The 19198-nt window shown below is 42.7% G+C and overlaps 1 protein-coding gene across 4 annotated transcripts in view; it reads left to right on the plus strand.

The window, feature by feature from the left end:
* The window catches only part of LOC135216336 (ubiquitin-protein ligase E3B-like), a 776183-nt gene that overhangs the window by 354560 nt on the left and 402425 nt on the right, over positions 1–19198 (plus strand). For all 4 annotated transcript variants that reach the window (XM_064251540.1, XM_064251539.1, XM_064251543.1 and 1 more), the window contains exon 4: positions 12698–12800. In XM_064251540.1, the coding sequence (XP_064107610.1) occupies positions 12698–12800 (103 nt within the window). The remainder of the gene's footprint in view (positions 1–12697; positions 12801–19198) is intronic.

Below are 19198 nucleotides of genomic sequence, written 5' to 3' on the forward strand. Positions count from 1 at the left end.
TATACAAGTTGATCGAAGTCTTCAGTTTTCTGGATTGGACTATTGCAGCGTTAGCCAGGAAAATATAAGATTGCCAGTCTCTAGATGAGGATTTTTCTGCCGACTGGCTCAATGTGTTGTCCTGTGCGGACAGGGCAGTGAGAGACGGTTCAGGGGAATTGGCCGCCCTATTCACTATGGGAGTACTAAAGAAGAGAAAACGGTGGTGCTTCTTCACATCTCGAGGAGTAGCCACGAACCAAAAATCAGCTTTGTTGTTCTCCCCCCGAGTAAATCTCACCTGTTTCCAGAAGAAACCATTAAGCATGTGCTGTCGGACCTCGAGAAAAAGTCCACCCATGATCTTCTTTTTCAGTCAGCGAGAAGACCTGAGGAACCTCCAGCGACAGGAGCCAAAGCTTCTCCTCTACAAAAACATCCCTTTCGAGGAGGTAAGTGGAGGTGGCAGCAGAGACCAAGAACAAATCTACGAACCACCTCCAAGTCTACCAAGAAACCTTCCTTTAAGACAGAGAAATGATTGGAAGGTCCTTCACACACCCGTGGGGGCAAAACTCCACGACTACTGTGAGGAATGGAGTCGAAGAGGAGCAGAACAGTGGGTAATTCAGGTGCTTCGAGAGGGATATGTGATCCCTTTTATGCAGGATCCACCACTGTACAATATACCTGTCTGTTTGACAGCATACTCGACAGGATCAACAAGAGTTTTGGCTTTAGCCAAAGAAGTAGAAGAGCTCATCAACAAAGAGGCCGTAGAGGAAGTAACAGACACGAACTCCCCAGAGTTTTACAACAGCTCTTTGTAGTCCCCAAGGCATCAGGGGGATGGAGACCTGTGTTGGAGGAAAGCGCTCTGAACCTCTTCGTCCGGAAGATGAAATTCCGAATGGAAACCAGTCGATCGGTAATGTCAGCCATCCAACCGGGTGACTGGATGGTATCTCTCGGCATGAAGGATGCATGCTTCCATGTCCCCATCCATCAGGACTCCAGGAAGTTCCTGAGATTCGTCTTCAAGAAGAGTGTCTTCCAGTTCAGAGCCCTCTGCTTCGGTCTGTCAACTGCCCCTCAAGTATTTACTCGGATGCTCGCTCCTCTGGGAAAGTGGCTGCATTTGATGGGGATCAACACAGCTTTTTACTTAGATGACTGGCTCCTGAGAGCCAGATCCAGGCGTCAGTGGGAGAAGTCCTAATTGATTCCAACTCAGAGGATTCTCTATTTAGGGATGTTACTAGACTCTCAGCTTTTCGGGTTTTTCTCTCCCCGAAGAGGATAGAGTCCTGCCTTTCAACAGTCCAGCAATTTCTGGTTCGCCTGTCTTGCTCAGCACTCGAATGGATGAGCCTACTCGGGACCCTGGCTTCAGTGGAGAGTTTTGTCAGGTTAGGACGCCTACACATGAGGCCGCTTCAGTTCTTCCCGAAAGCAAATTGGTCTCGGAAGACCCAGTCGGACTCACTAGTTTTCCCCCGGATGGAAGAGATAAAGATGGATCTTTGTTGGTGGCATTCGAGGGAAAGATTACAAGAAGGAATCTCCCTAGTCGTGTCGAACCCCGACCTGCAGTTCTTCTCAGATGCCTCAGACAGTGGGTGGGGAGCCCTCCTAGGAGACGAGAGTGTCAGGTCTGTGAACAGAACGAGAAAAGACCTTGCACATCAATGGGAAGGAATTGAAGGCCATCCTCTTAGGGCTACAAGCGTTCGACCACTTAGTCACCGGAAGAAACGTAGCAGTCTACTCGGACAACACCACAGCGTTGTCATATGTACGGAAGCAGGGAAGGACCCACTCGTTCTCTCTCAACAAGATAGCTGAAGACCTCCTCACCTGGGCGAACGAGAAGAGGATCACCCTTTTTCCAAGATTCGTGCAAGGGAGAATGAACGTACTTGCAGACGAACTGAGTCGGGTAAATCAGGTGTTACCAACAGAATGGACTCTGAACGAGAGTGTGTGTCAGGACCTCTGGAAGCTTTGGGGAAGACCATCGATAGATCTGTTTGCCACATCGAGGAACAATCCCCTTCCCATTTTCTGTTCTCCAATTCCAGAACCACTAGCGTGGAGAACAGATGCGATGCTGCTAGATTGGACAGGACTGGACGTTTACGCTTTTCCTCCCTTCGGGATGATGAGAGGTCTTAAACAAGCTTCAATCACACCAGAATGTGACTATGACCCTAGTGGTGTCATTCTGGCCCAGGAAAGAGTGGTTCCCGATCCTTTTCGATCTGCTGGTGGATTTTCCCAGACTACTTCCACAAAATCCATTGCTTCTCAGACAACCCCATTTCAACCGACATCACCAAGGGTTGTCCGCTCTGGCCCTAACAGGATTCAGACTGTCAGGGACCTGGTCAGAGCGGAAGGGTTTTCGCGAAGGGCGTCAGAGGCTATTGCTAGCTGCAGAAGCAGCTCTTCTGCCAAGCTCTACCAGTCCAAGTGGAAGTTTTCAGGTCATGGTGCAGACGACATAGCATCTCTTCTTCTGAAACATCTATAACAGAAATTGCAGGATTTTTATTTCTGAGGGACACCAAGAAGTTGGCCACTTCAACTATTAAAGGATATAGGGCCATGCTTTCATCGGTTTTCAAGCATAGAGGCCTCAACATTTCATCAAATCAGGACATCAGTGACCTAATCAGATCCTTTAGTTCCTCCAAGATTTTCAAGCCTGAAGAAGTGGAATGGAACTTGGATGTAGTTTTAAGGTGGCTCAACGTCCCCCAATTCGAACCATTGAATTCTGCAACCTTGAGGGATGTAACTAGGAAGACACTATTCCTAGTCGCCTTAGCCACAGCGGGAAGAGTAAGCGAGTTGCAGGCGATGAGTAAGGAAGTGGGTTTTGCCCAGGGCAATGCAGTTTGCTCTTATGTAACAGACTTTCTTGCTAAAAATGAGGATCCTTCGAATTCTTGGCCCTGTTCTTTCAAGATAAAGAACCTAACGGACTTAGTCGGGTCGGAAGATGAGGAACGTACATTGTGTCCGGTCAAAGCCGTCAGACACTACCTGACTAGAACAGAAACTGTGAGAGGAGAGTCGAGCTGACTCTGGTGCTCGGTGAAAGACCCGTCTCGGCCTCTTTCAAAGAATGCAATGTCCTTTTTCCTGGGGAGTTTGATCCGAGAAGCGCATGCCCAAACTCATGAACATGCTCTTAGGGTGCTGAAAGTGAAGACGCATGAGATTTGTGCAATAGCAACGTCATTGGCTTTCAGACAGAATATGTCTCTATCCTCCATTATGCAAACTACGTTCTGGAAGTCAAAATCGGTGTTTGCATTGCATTATTTGAAGGAGGTAGAAACTACTTACGAAAACTGCTTTAGATTGGGACCGTTGTCAGTAGCGGGAATGGTGTTGGGAGAGGAAGCATAGGGGAGGAATTTGAGGTTTTTTGAGTTTGTGGGAAACCTGGGAGTACATGTACCTGAAGTACCCACCAGTTCTTATATCTGGTTAAGGGTACCATATGGTTTTTAGAGTAGGTGATGGTTTTGTATGGTTTTTTATCTGGTCTTTTTGCCCAGGGCAAGGGCAAATTAGTTTTTTGTCAATCATCGGTGAACTTCCATGATTGCAAAAAATCCCACCATTAGTAGGGACAACCCTGGCCTTTACTGCCACGTCTCCTACATGTGATGAGAGCGCCGACCAGAGGCAGTATCTACTTGTAGCTGCTTTCTCACAAGGTAAGGTACTGCAGACATTATATATAATGTGAGCACGTGACTGTTGTTTTTGTTCATAAAGCTGTCCATATACCCACCTTCCGGGTAATGTGGAGTCAGCTAATGTAATTGTTTGGTAAGTCACTTATGTGAAAATGATATTTTAATGATAAAATAAGGTTTCACTTATACTTTCCAAACAATTACATAATCAGAGTCCTCCCTCCTCCCCACAGATGGACGTTGCGACTCAATGAATTGAAGTCTAAACCTCAGCAGTACCAGGTATTCCCGAAAGTGGGCGGGATGTGTATCACCTACACAAACGATGGCAGCGCTGCTACCGCCGCCAGGAATTTGAATTTTCGACTGCCAGGTAAGAAAGCGTACAGCTAATGTAATTGTTTAGTAAGTATACAGTGTTCCCCCCGTATTCGCGGGGGATGCGTACCAGACCCCCCCCGTGAATAGTTAGAATCCGCGAATGTTTGGAACCCCTATAAAAGCGCTAAAAACAGCCTATTTTGTTAGTTAAAACTTAAGAAAAACCACTAAAAATTTTCATACTTGGTTTTTTTAATAGTTTTATCACAAAAAGTGCATTTTATGATGAAATTGATCACAAAAACCAGGAATTTGTGGATATTTCTCATAGAAAAATACCGCGAATGCGCGAATTTTCCGCGAATAATGCGGGGAAACGTTCCCGAGAGAAATCCGCAAATGTGTGAGTCCGCGAATCCGGAGAATGCGAATACGGGGGGGTCCACTGTATGTGAAAATTTTATTTTAACATCAAAATATCATTTTTGTTAGTTAAAACTTAAGAAAAGCCCACAAAGAATGTTTATGCCAGTTTTTTAATTAGTTTATCACAAAATATGCATTTTTTGATGAAATTGATAAGAACATACAGTAATTTCTGGATATTTCTCAAAGATGAATACCGTGAATAGGTGAACTTCCCGCAAATAATGCCCATAGAGGAATCCGCGAATCTGGAGCCTGTGAATACTTGGAGGTTCACTGTAACATTAAATAATATAGATGATCATACCTCTCTCTCTCTCTCTCTCTCTCTCTCTCTCTCTCTCTCTCTCTCTCTCTCTCTCTCTCTCTCTCTCTCTCTCTCTCTCTCTCTCTCTCTCTCTCTCTCTCTCTCTCCTGAGATAAGAGAATTTTGTGGTACATGTATGTACGTGCTATGTTTATTAACCTTCTCGTGATCTGATGATGGGCGTGTCACATGTAAGTTATTTTTGGGAAAAATTCATGAAAAAAAATGCGGGAATCATAGAAAACTTAGTTGACGCCATTGGGTCGACAGATGCTGAATCTCAAAGAAACGCAAACCCGACGCCGCTAGCTTGCTTAGCTACGATACAAAATGTCAACATAAGCAGGTTGGAAAATCTGAAAATTGCACTCCGTAAAAAAATAGCATTTTTTAATCAATTACAGTTCATTAGCAAACACATTTATAGCAAAATTATTTCTTCCATGTGAAAGATCAAACTTCTCTACACAATTTAGGTATAAAACAAACTCCCCAAACCTAATTATTGTATTTTTCATGATTATTTCCAAAAAATATATATGATTTTTCTTTAAAATTTCATGTTCATCACATCGTTTTTATTATTTCTAAGCCTCATAAAGAAGTTCTGATTGCTTTAGGAAATAATTCAAACATTACCCGACATAATAACACTAAGCAGAAGCGTATATCGGTAATAGTTCGGACGTACTGAATTTTCGGCCGGTGGGAAAAGTTGCGTATCTTACACCCTTATATTTTCAGCCTGTATGCAAGAGGGTTAATATTTTCAAAAATATAAATAATAATAATAATTACTATATAGCTGTAGCTGCAAAATTTATTTGTGATTGTATTTTAAAGAAAAAATATAACCTTTCTATTTCACTCTTAAGTAAGGACAAGCTCGCTCACTCTCTCTCTCTCTCTCTCTCTCTCTCTCTCTCTCTCTCTCTCTCTCTCTCTCTCTCTCTCTCTCTCTCTCTCTGTTACTGAGATGAGAGAATTTTTATGGTATGTACTACGTGTATATATGTTTATTAATATTTTTAAATGAAAGGTTAATAAGAATAAATAATGATAGTAATAATAAGTTTCAGTTATAATTACAGGCAGTCCCCGGGTTACGAAGGGTTCGGCTTACGATGTTCCGAGGTTATGGCGCTTTTCAATTATATTTATCAGAAATTATTTCCAGGGTTCCAATGCCTACACACTGATCTGGCAGAAGAAATATGACACCAAAAATGCAAAATAATCAATATTTGAATTTTTTATGATGAAAAATACAATAAGAATCCAGTTTACATAATTTTCAATGCACCCAAAGCATTAAAAGTAAGGTTTTCTTAGGATTTTTGATGATATTCCGATACGACGATTTTCGGCTAACAACGCTTCTTAAGAACAGAACCCACTTCGTAACCCATGGGCTGCCTGTATATGCAGTCCACAATTATGAGTGAACCGATTTTATGGGGCTTGTCTAGTGCCAAAAATTGGCAAAAGTCGGCAATTTTCGTTGCTGAAGAGCACCGATTTCCAGTTATCAGTGCCAATAATATAGTAGTGGCAACAGTCCAAATCCAACAGAGGCACCATTAACCGGTTATTGGTGCCAAAAGCTGGTTATTGGTGCCACAAAGGGCTGAAAATCGCAGATTTTCGTTATTGGCGATTTTTGTTTATCGTGAAGCCATCAAAATGGAACCCCCACTGATAACTGGGGACCGTCTGTAAAACAGTAAACCCCCATAATATTCGTGGGGGATGGGTACCAGACCCCCATGCGAGTAGCTAAATTCTGTGACTGTGTAAAACCCCTCTAAAAATAGTTAGAACTGCCTACTTTGATAGTTGAAAAAAATTCTCGAAAAATGCTTATGGCTGAGCATTTTAATAGTTTTATCACAAAAAGTGAATTTAGTCATGAACATGATATTTAAATAAAGTAATTTGTGAATATTTCTCAGTGAAAAATACCATGAATAGGCAAAATTTCCAAGAATAATGAGTCTATATGGTCCATAGAAAAATCCATGAGTATGCGAGTGTGAGTTCTGGGGGTCAGCTGTAATCATAATTAAAATAATATTAATAATAATGGTAATTAATAATAATAATAATAATGGTGATTAATAATAATAATATAAATGTACAGGCAGTCCCTGGTTATTGGCAGGGGTTCCGTTCCAACTGCTTTATGATGAGCAAAAATCGCTGATAACCGGAAATTGGCAACGTTCGATGATTTTCGGGGCCTGTCAGTGCCAAACAACGTACTTTGGCACTGATCCAATTTTCAGGGCTAGACACGCACCTTATATAAACCCAGATCGCCGATAATCGGGGACTTCCTGTAATTACACAATGCATATGAAAATATCCTTTCCCTCATCTTTTATTTTTAGCTCCAATAGAAGCTCAAAGCCAGAGCTGTCCAGTATATCAAGTTAATGTGACAGGTGGAGGAGTGTTGCCGATTAGCAAGTCAATGATTTTTACATAATTCTCTCTCTCTCTCTCTCTCTCTCTCTCTCTCTCTCTCTCTCTCTCTCTCTCTCTCTCTCTCTCTCTCTCTCTCTCTCTCTCTCTTAATAACGTTAGATGATTTTAAAGTTGTCTAGTTTTACCTTTACTGTCTAGAACTGTAAATGCGCTGTTCTAAAACATAGACACATAACTAAGAGTTGTATTAGTTCAGATAAAAAAGCAGTTTGTTCAAGAAAAGGAATTTCAGAATAAAGAGAGACAGAATGAGGAATTTCTTAAAAGCAGGTTGAGAGGACTTCTAAGAATAGATCAGTCAGAAGGGAGAAAGAAAGAGAAATAGTAGCATGTAATCTTCACACAACTTACATTTTTACCAACCATGTATTTCTTTTTGTAAGATTAATGTATTAAGCTAACTTTTAAATGAAATTGCAGTAACTTTAATTTTATTTAAAAGTTAGCTTAATAATTAGGGAAGATGGTTAGGGTCATATTTAGTGTTCAAACTCTAGAGGTAAACGTTATTAGCGATTTTAGAGACCATGCCAAACTTACACAAAAATTCCCCTTGTCCGAGTGGGTCTAGAACTTAACCTCGCGAAAGGTGCAACTTAGAGAAGAAGATGGAAACTATGTACAAGATTTTTATGATAGGAAGATCCAACAGATCATAACAGTAGATTGTTTGTGTAAAAGGTTTGAGATGTTTTATTTATTTGGAGCTACATTTTATCCCTTTCTACTGAATGCAAAGACTAAGAAACACCTATCTATGGTAGAAGGTGGCATAGAAAGGATGAATAAAGGACTATATGTAGATAACTTACAGTTCACCAGCAATGATGATGATGAATTAGTAAATTCTATCTTTAAAGCAAATAAGATATGTGTGCAGGCACATTTGTACCTTAAGGAATGGACAAGTAATAATGACCTGTTGCAAACCATAGTTAGAGCTTATGGGATCAGTGCCAAAGAACAAGCAACTCACAACATCTTAGGTCTGGATTGGGACAAAAAGAAACATACTTTGACGTTACATCCTACTAAGATAAATAAGTCCAGTCAGACTAAGAGAGAGGTGTTAAGAACAGTTGCACAAATTTATGATCCATTAGGAGAACTTCTACCTTTTACTATTAGGGCAAGGGTATACTACTTGCAGAACTTGTGGAAGCGGCAATAGGATTGGGATGATCAACTCCAGGGCCCATTACAGAAGCAATTGGTCAAGTTTTCCGAAGACTTGGAGAAATGCTTTGATATTTCCTTTCCTAGGAATACTAGTCCAGGAGAGGGGGACTCCTTACACATATTCTGTGATGCCAGTGAGTCAGTATATGGTTGAGTAGCATAGAGTTAAGAATGAAGACTCTTATTTAATGATGGCGAAGGCAAGAGTAGCACCCATTAGGGAATTGACTGTTCCAAAACTTGAGTTGATGTCATTGTTGTTGGCAGCAAGAATGGTAAAATTTATTAAAAAATCCATCAAGAAGGATTGGTTTGTTGAACTGCTTCTTTGGTCGGACAGTAAAGTTGCCTAGTTGGCTAGTATCGAAAAGTGTTCTACCTGTATTTATGAAAAATAGAGTACAGGAAACAAAGTCTTCAATTCCAGAGGTAGTCTTGTCACATGTCCCAATGGATGATAATCCCAGTGACTGGTTGGCACATGGGAAAAGGACAGAAATTATCTTGGATAGTTCTTTCTGGGATAGTTCTTTCAGGTGGGAGTGACCCCTCTGGTTAAAAACTGATGTCAAGGAGAATAGGACTGATATATTCTTACATTACTATATCCTTATTCGCTATGTAGAAAAGATTTGCAAGTACATATACTGCTAAATTTAACCTGTAAGTTTTAGCTGAAGCTGAGGAAAGAATGTTAACCTGCCAACGACTATTATCGTGCATCGGCAATGTGGATGAAACTCTCAAACTTCGGTATAGTACCATCAAACTCAACCGTAAACAAAATTTGAGAGAAACTTGTTTTAATCAAAACTATTGGGCGTGAAAGAACACATTTCACTGTTTTCACTCCAATAAAAGAGAAATATGTAAAGCTCCTAGTATTCTGATGTGATCAAGTGAAAAATATAGAACGGAATCTATTGATTTTTGTTTACTGTGTAAACGAATGTTTTGGTTTGGAAATCAGCTGAGGCCGATTGCAAGGTAAGTTTGTTTTTCTCTATTGAATTCAAATCAGAGCGGCTCTCTTACTTCTAGTTAGCACAAGTGAATGTCAAGATATTTTATTTATATGGGACAAGGTTATTTTACGTTATTCAAAGTGTTTTCAAGTCGAATTATCACTTAAATATGTATCGTTTGTGAATGAAATTTAGTTATTTTTTTCATTAGTAGATGGCGCCTAGGGCCTGTTTACACAATAAACATGCCCTTGGCACCATCTACTAACGAAAAAAAAAATTAAATTGCGTTCACAAACGATATATATTTTAAGTGATATTTCGACTTGAAAACACTTAGTATAACATAAAATAACCTTGTCCCATATAAATAGAATATCTTGAGATTCACTTGTGCTAACTAGAAGCAAGAAAGCCACTCTGATTTGAGTTTAATAGAGCAAAACAAACTTACCTCGCAATCCCCCGCAGCTGATTTTCCAAACCAAAACATTGATGGCTATGTTTGTATTTTATAATACAAACAAATAGTAATATGATAATGTGGCAGGAGTACAAGCTCAAAACAAGTGGGCAAATCCCCCCCCCCCCCCCCCCCCCCCCACATAAACTTAATCAATCCAGCTACGAAACCCACCCTCAGTCACTCTTTCCTCTTTACACTACTTAATAAACGCAGGACAATTGACCTACCCACACAAAGAACAAAAGACACAAACACATGTACTTACCAACCACTTCTTGACACACTCAGGGCGAGGAGCTGCACTGTCCACTGGATATGTCTGTCATAACACACAACCAACAACAAAGACAACAACCAAGAACCACAATCAAGGACCATAACCCCACAATTCAACAACAACACAAAACCCCAACCAAGGACCACAACCCAACAACAACACAACACCCAAGGACCACAGCAACAACCAAGGAACACAACCACAACTCAACAGCACAGCAAACAACCAAGGAACAAGCACAACCTAACAACAAACAAGGAATACAACCACAACAAAAGACCACTGCACAAACAATCACTAACACAAAAAGGCAACACACACACCCACTAATAACACCAAAAAATCACAACAGCTCACCAACAACCACCCTCAACAACAACTCGCATAGAGAAACCACAACAGATCTCAACAACAACCCTCAACCATAACAACTCACAACTAACTCAACAGAAACTCACAAGCACAACAAATCCAACACAGGCACAACAACCCTAAGCAACTAATATCAAACCCAACAACAATCAGCAACAAATAAAAAACACACAACTTATCTGACTTTCAGTGCCTTCAGTAGACTGCTGCCAACACTATCACCAGCTCTCACCAAAGACTGACTGAAAACTCAGAACTTTAAACTCCAACAGCACCAGCAGACAACCCAGAACCCACCAACAGCCAATTCAGTCACTAACCATCCAACCACCAATTACCCTCTCTCTCTCTCTCTCTCTCTCTCTCTCTCTCTCTCTCTCTCTCTCTCTCTCTCTCTCAGACGTTGTCAAATGGAACTCCATAACTCCTCCATAATAATACATATAATATTACTGGATGCAGTGAAGTAAAGCATAACTTTTTAAAAGATCCATGGAAAAGATGCATATCCATTATGTTTGTATTTTATCATATGATACTAATATGTGATTATTACATACTCTAATTTTATATCTCGGGTATGATGCGACCCCCTTAAAATTAACTCCAATATTAGGTCTTCAAAAGTTGCATGATATGCGAGTATATACGGTAATCTGTGTATTGGAGCTAGGAGGGATCATTAATGATAGACCGTTAAGTTACACGCCCGGGGATTTGAATCAGTTGGAAATTTTTAACCCCTAACTATTTGCTTCTTGGAAGAAAGCTTGAGTCCTCCTCAAGAGAAGTAGTAAATTGGGAAGAGATCTCTGTGATCAGAGAGACTTCACTGGGAAAAGATTCCTGTTATGTGTCCAGGTTGTGCAACAACCTGTTGGAAAGATGGGAGAGGGAGTATTTAATGTTAACAGAGACCCATTGAGTAGGAACAATGCATGGAACTTGGCCCAGGATAGGGGAAACCATGAGACCTGTAATCAAGTTATACGCCCTAGAGCTGTAGCAGGAGATAGAAAGAATTAATCCTGCAAAAGAAGACATTCAGCTAAGCATCTGGGTGAGCAGAAGGAATGCTCAGATAGCTGCAAAAGCAAGGGAGGTATTGATAAGAACAGGACCATCATAAATAATGTAGATATGAGTTTATTTTGAGGGGAGTAAGTCGAAACTTTGACAAAAGAGATTGTACTTTGCCATGACTTGTAATGTATTTTTACATATTTTCCTTATGTATAGAAAGTGGAATGCATAGTTTGTGAACGTAAGATATGCTTTGTTGTATTTGTATTTATTTGTGAAAAGCATTGTGTTTGGTTATTTCATGTATTAGTTTGTAAGTATACATGTAATAGCACTAAGTATCAGTCTGTTATTTGTTAATTCGATAGTTATTTGAACGTTCAGTGTTGGTTAGCCGTTACCGCGAAGGCAGTCTTGTTACAGCTCCCATACAGTGTGGTTGTACTAGAAATGACTCTTGCAGTCACAGTTAAGATTCTGTCCGGACAAGATGTCCTGCGATCACCAAGAGTCATCCGGGTCTCCGAGCCTAAACCACTTAAGTATTTTTATTAAGGTTCATTTGGGGAAATTCCTTTGGGAGATATGTATAGCTAAAAATAAGGAGAATTTTCTTATGGTATCCTTTAGATGAGGATTACAAGAAAGAGATTGTGCTAATGCCGCTCTCAGACAGTTCAGACTAGGAATAACAAGTCCACCATTCGTAACGATAGTAAGTTCATATCATTTATATACTTGTTAATGTACACAACACAATGTAATATCTTGTATATTATTCAGAATGAGTAAGGTAACATGGGAGTCGTAGTATAGGAATCAGCCTACCATTAGGTTAGTATGTTCCAATTCACCTTAGGCTATGCAATCCCTTGTGATTGGAAATGCTTTGTGTACTTATTTCCAATTGAGTAGGAATAAATTGAAAGGTCAAATATTTTTTTAATATTTTTGTGTCAGAGAGTTGGTATGCCCTTAACTATGGTTTAATTTTATCAGATGTGCTAGAATGTCATTGGTAAGATATGTTTTCTGTTGGCTCCTTAGTCATGTTGACATCCTCCAGCTCATGGTCATTTTCTTCATTTAGTCAAGGTTCTGCCTTCATTGTTTAAACAGTCTTTCAGTTCTGTTTTGTCTATTTGAATTGAATTATTATTGAATGAAATTTTCTTTTGAAAGGTACCTGGTCGCAAGCATGGACAGTGACAGTGTCAAGCTAAGTTATGTTTCTGTGGGGATGAACAAAGAACTTACTGTTCAGTGGATACAACACATGAAAGATGTAAGTATGGATACAGCATGGTTCAACAGTTTCTCATCTTTTCTCCCAACAATATTGTAATTGTGTGAAGGTTAAATATTTTTCTAAGTCATAGCAAACTATTGTTTCCCTTTTCTTGATTTTGTAACCTTTGTCTCATTATTAGGGGTTTTCCTAAAATCTAAAATTGCATTTCACACACCAACCTTGTTTAGGAGAGAATAAATTTTGAACAATGTCATGATACAAACAGCAAGTAATGTTAGTGTATAGTAATTACACATGAAAGAACATTGTATGCTGAGCTTGTTTTGAAATTTTGTAACAATAATGTGCTGTATGAATGTACACCAAGATGTGTTTTCTAAATTGTATTTATTAGTTTTCAAATTAAGGATAATCCTTTGCTTTACACATGCTTTCTTAGCTACGTTAACCATTTCCTAAATGCAAATGTATCTGTGGTTCTGCAAAAGTCAAAAGAGAGGTTGCCATGTTGGTTTTGTAAGAAACAGTATGCTTATATTAATCTCCAGATTACAGTCATACCCCTACATACAAAAGTCCCTAAGTACGAAAAATCCAGGTTATGAAGGCAAAGACGAAGATTTTTTTGCTTGTGTACGAAAATAATTCAGGTTGTGAAAGGGCGTACTGTAAAGTCCAAGATCCGCCTGGGCTGCTGAGAACAATTTTAAAACTCGCGTGCTGCCAACTCAGTAGACTCGCCACCATCCTCCCACTCTCCCATTGGTTCCTGATGCTAGTTACCGCCGTAAAATCCTGCTCTCCTATTGGTCAGCATCTATTCCATCATGCATCTAGGTAAAGAAGTTCCTCGACCATTATATTTCGGCAGCGTTATCGTACACGAGGAATTCGTTTGTTCACGTAGATTTTGTTCGTTAACGTAAATTCGTGTTAGTGATTTTGCTTTCGTTGTACTGTAAGTTACTTTATCGTGTTTTGTGTGAGCTTAATTACTGATGTTATTAGCCATGGGTCCCAAGAATGTTACTGAAGTTCATGGAAAGAAGCGGATGCTTTCTATGGAGACGAAGATGGAGATAATCAAGAAGTGTTAATGTTTTATGCCATTTGTTAATGTGTTTTGTAAAGTTTAGTGTTAATGTTTTCTGCCATTTTTTAATATGTTTCATAAAGTTAAGTGTTCATGTTTTCTACCGTTTGTCCTCCTCCTCTGTCGCCACTTTCGGACATCGCCTCACTCGAAAGGTAAGGTTCCACATTTTACTACATACGTACGTACATGTACGTACAGTATTTCTGGGCTCAGCTCGTGTCGGCCTATGAAAGGATCCTTAATATCATTCTTTCTAGGTAAAATTAATCTAAAATTACCAGAGAAAAACAAAATTAAGAAAATGTCAGTAAAACTGACTCGCTCACTCTTAAAAAGAAGTGTCGGTATGGTAATAGGGGCGAGTGGGAACACTACCACGAGACATTCACCAATTAGACCTTCCAATCAAAATCCCCACAAGAGAGAGCTGATACCAACGGGCGATGCGGCCGCTACTACTACTACTAGAGGACGCCACGGACAGCAGCGCCCCTAGCGGTCATCCTTAATTATTAGCGCCAGCGTTCGGACGCATTTTCTTGCTTGTGCTATTTTCACAAGGATTTATCTCACCAACCATCATGGAACGTGCTGCCATCGCAACGGCTAAGTTAAGTGCCTCATAAGTAGTGTTTTACTGTATTTTAGTCTTCCAGGAACCAGTATTTTCCTTCTAATAGGTCATATACGGTTTCCCGGTTGACTCGTAGCGGCGCCATGCTGCCTCGTTAAGAATTCCTGGTCTCCCATACTAGGACTTCTTATACTTATGGGCTTACTATATCACGTTCATCGTTTTTTACATCGAGTTTTAGCTAGGTTAGCCCTTTACCATTTCTCTTAGTTTGGTATTTAGGGCTATTCTGTATTCCAGCCCAGCATCCCGGCTCTTGCTCTTCATCGGCTATCGCTGGCTCCGAGTAGGCTTCTGTTCCTCGGAACAGTTTGCCTCCTCCTGGGCTTCTTTTTCTTCTACTAAAAGTGTCTTTTCCATCTTTACGATGTAAATTTAGTTCTATCTAGGGTTTAGGCTAGCCTAGGTGCATGTCCCATGTATTGGTACAGCCTGGTTCAGTGGCCCTTCACGGTTGTGTTTGCTATCGCGACTTAGGCCACTTGCGGTCACGTGTTCCATCGCACCTTACCCTTCCCCTTCCTCCCTACCAGGTATAGGGAGGCGTCTGGGGGACCCCTTGGTTGCCATGACAACCTCAGTTGCCTTCCTCCCTCCCTCTCTGAGGAGGCCAGGGGTTTCCCCCAGCAGAGGGGGTATAGGGCAACCACTCATAGGGTACCAGGGTCACCGAGCGGGTAGTTGTTGGGACGGGGAGGAGTAGGCCACCCCCCCCTCTCTCTCTCCGCCGTATTACGCCGAGACCCTCCCCCCCCTTCCCCAGTTGCTCAGCCACCTTCCCTCTCTGTAACGAACGGAGCCTTCCGCCGCAGCCTTTGGTTATAGATTACTGGCTCCGCCAGCGGGCGGGGTGGTCACTTCTAGTGGTCGGTTGCTTGCCTACTATATCCTTGCATCTCTCCCCCGCTACCGGAAGGGAGCTTGCTTCTTACCCGGCACTCTTCTAGTAGACGGGTGGGGAAAGGTTTGATAATTATTGTTATTTTTAAGGAATATACCATAGTTTTACGATGATTTCTATATTTATTTATTATATGTATAACCATCTCCGCCGTTATCCGTCGTGGTTTCATTTCAACCACCACACCTGGTTGGATTCTATCGCTTGTCTCCGCGTAGCCTAGGACAACCAACCATATTTCTACCACAACGTATTATGGCGAGGCTCTGGTTTTATCTAACTTTCTCGCTCCGGCACCGGCGGAGCAACTGTTAGGCTGTAAGTGTTCTCCTGATACTTATGTATCTTTCCACTTACAGGCTACCAACTGTCAGGTCCTGGGATGCCCCCCCCCAACCTGGGATGCAACGCGACGTTGTACGACCCCTGCGCCTCCCCCCCCCCCACGAAATATCAGTGCAGGTCTCACAAAGCTCCGTGTGCCACGCCGTACAACGATATGATCGTCTGGCACCCGGAAGCCTGCGCCATCTGCTACGACCTGGCCAGTCAGCTGGTGGAGGGGGTAAGTCGATTATGGACTTTTTTATCGTTTTACTAACAACTCTTAGACATAAGTTTGTTAACCCCGTCCCGCCATTAGAAGCTCATTTCGCCTTTTCTTTCAGGCTGCCGGTGTGAGGGAGGTCGCTCTTGCAACCCTGAAAGCGTGGGTAGGCGGCTTCGGGAAGAACGCCGCCAAAGGCCAGCCTTACATTTTAGACAAGAAGCTGGCCGTTCAGATCTTCCCCGGGGGCAAGTCAACAGGTATGTTGACCCCATATCTGCAGCCCCTCTCATAGCCTCCATCCAGCAAGAGATGCAGCAGTCTTTCGGGGTCGTGGCCACACAGGAGTCGGTCCCGGACGTCGCTAACCTGGACCTTAACATTGAGCCTATGGCGGTAGGTGCTGAGGATTTGTTGGTTGAGGTAGGTGTGTCGGGTGCCCAAGGTCTTTCCTTGGGCGCTCCTGGATCTTCTCCTGTCCCTTCTTCAAAGTGCTTCTTTTTCCAAGGCTTGTGGGATCTGAGATCCCTACCCGCTCAATCCCGCTCTCTCTGTACCCCCAAAGGTGAAGGGACAGAGAGAACGAAGACCCTAGTTAAGACGACTACTAAAAAAGTCGTCGTCGTCTTCTTCAGCTAAGAAGTCTTCGACTTCTTATGCTGACGCGGTGAAGGCCAAGCCGAGCTCTTCATATCACTCAAAGAGCTCTAGAAGCAAGTCTTCTAAGGAGAAGGCTCGCGCTCTCCGCCGAGCCAATGCCTTCTCCGGCCTCCACCGCATCCACTCCGGTAACGCCGGTTGGAGTAGCGGGACCCCAGCACCTTTGATCCACTGCTTTCTCAGCAGTGGTGATTGCAACAGGTGGGTTGAGATGGTTGGCTCTCAAGTCTCCGCCCTAGGATCAAAGTTCGAGCAGATGTTTCGCACAACTGTCGAGCACTCTGTCTCAATCGGGCCAGTCCATCCAAGATCTCTCTAACAGAGTTTAGAGAGAATGAGGACCGAGTAGCTGGGCTCTCTCAGGTCCCTCTTCCAGTCTCCCCAGTAACAAGTGCTGGTATTTTCCAGCTCCCACCATATGAGTCACTACCAGCTTTCTCTATGGAGAACCCATGGAGAGTGGCCGCTTACGCTCCGTTTAAGGATGGTATGATCTCTATCCCGGAGTGTGGAACTCGAAGGATTGAGGACTTCGAGTTTTATCCTCCGGGTTTGACGCAGCCTTTCATTGGCTATGCTAGGCTGACCGTAGCGGCGCTTACTAGGGAGGACAAGATCTCCAGGGAGAACGTTCTCTACAGTAGAGATCATGCTCAACGCGAATGGGTTCACTGCCTTGAGGACTGGGAGTGTACAAACACCAAGCTCCAGGCTTACAAGAGTCCCCTTCACTATTGTTTTTGCGACGGAGGAGGAGGCTTCTCTTCCGTTCGCTACAAAAATAGTAGAGACGACTCTTCAGGCAGTCCTCAAGGATGAGCCCATGCCACAGCTAAGGGAGGCAGAGTCTACTTCTCCGCTCTTCCCAGCTTTTGGAGAATTGTGGGAGAACTTGCCAGCCACGTTCACGCTTGGTAAGCTCAAACCGGACTGCGCCATGGACCAGTTCGGCGAAAAAGCTTTCCAAGGCTGCCTGATTCCTTGATTCAGGCGGAGTTCGACGCTCGGACTAGGTTTGGCAGGTCCCTCAATTCGCTGATTATAACAGAGATGGCTGCTCTCTCGTATGGCACGGAACCTTTGTTTTAAATTTAAAATTTTGGCCAAGTCCCAGTCTTCAGTCGGTTCAGACGGATGCTTTCGACTTTTTCCAAGCTAGGAGGAATTGCCGAAAGCACGTTCTGCAGGAGTGCACTATTAGGCACGAGCCTAATAGACTCCTGGCTTCTAGCATGTGGGGAGCGGATCTCTTCCCAGAGTCCGCTGTAAATGAAGTACACCACGAGGCTGCTAGGCTCAACCAGAGCCTTAGAGCTAGGTGGGGTATTTTCATCAAGAGGAAGCAAGAATCCGTCCCCACCGCTGGGTAAGAAAACCAAAGAAGTCTGGTAAAAGGTTTCCAGCCTTACCAGAAACACCAGCAACAGCAGCAATTCGTTCAGGCCGTCCCGGTTACCCAACAGGGACAACCTTCTACATCGAAGCAGAACCAGCCCATCCTCCTGCTGTCTCCTCAGTCACAACCTTCGACCTCCTACGCACTCGCCGAGCCTTCAACCCTATGTATGAAGGTCAGGCCTACCCTACCTTTAATAGACAATCGAGAGGTAGGGCGAGAGGCTACTTTCGCCAGCGTGGCGCAGGGAGGGCGACAAGGAGTAAGCAGTTCAGAGGAGGGCGTGGTGGTCAACAACCCGCCCATCAAACAATGAGGCTCCCCAGGTAGGAGGGAGGTTGTTCCTTCCTCCGTCACAGGTGGGGGTTCAGCAATTGGCACAGAGCATAGTGTCCAAAGGATTGGGTTGGAGTTGGATCAAAGATCCCCCTCCAATCAAATCATTCCGCCAAATACCATCAAAGGAATTGAACAGATTATGCGGAGGAACTCCTTCAGAAAGGAGCTATTGCGAGAGTCAAACATCTAAAATTTCAAGGTCGCTTATTCAGCGTGCCAAAGAAAGGCTCAACAAAAAGAAGGGTAATCTTAGACTTGTCAAGGCTAAACTCTTTCATTCGTTGCGACAAGTTCAAGATGCTTACCCTCTCGCAAGTAAGGACCTTACTTCCGCGTGGAGCCGTCACATGCTCCATCGATCTTACAGAGCATACTATCATATCCCTATAGCCAGACACTTCCGCCCATTCCTAGGATTCAGGCTAGAATCAAACATTCTCATTCAAAGTGATGCCCTTCGGTCGAATGTAGCCCCAGGGTATTCACGAAAATAGCAGAAGTGGTTGTGCAGCAATTGAGAGCTCAGGGAATAATGATAGCAGCATACCTCGACGATTGGTTGATCTGGGCACCAACAGTCGAGGAATGCTCAAAGCCACCAAAAAAGGTAGTTCACTTTCTGGAACATCTAGGGTTCCAGATAAAACAAAACGAAATCCAGACTTACCCCGGAGTCTCGTTTTCAGTGGCTAGGAATCCAATGGGATTTGTCTTCCCACAATCTGTCAATTCCAGTGGCCAAACGGAAGGAAATAGCAAATCTGTCAGACATTTTCTCAAATGCAAGCAAACATCAAGGAGAAGCCAGGAAAGAATCCTAGGGTCCCTTCAGTTTGCTTCAGTGACAGTATCCCTTCT

Source organism: Macrobrachium nipponense, chromosome 6 (assembly GCF_015104395.2).
Source record: "Macrobrachium nipponense isolate FS-2020 chromosome 6, ASM1510439v2, whole genome shotgun sequence".
Lineage (NCBI taxonomy): Eukaryota > Metazoa > Arthropoda > Malacostraca > Decapoda > Palaemonidae > Macrobrachium > Macrobrachium nipponense.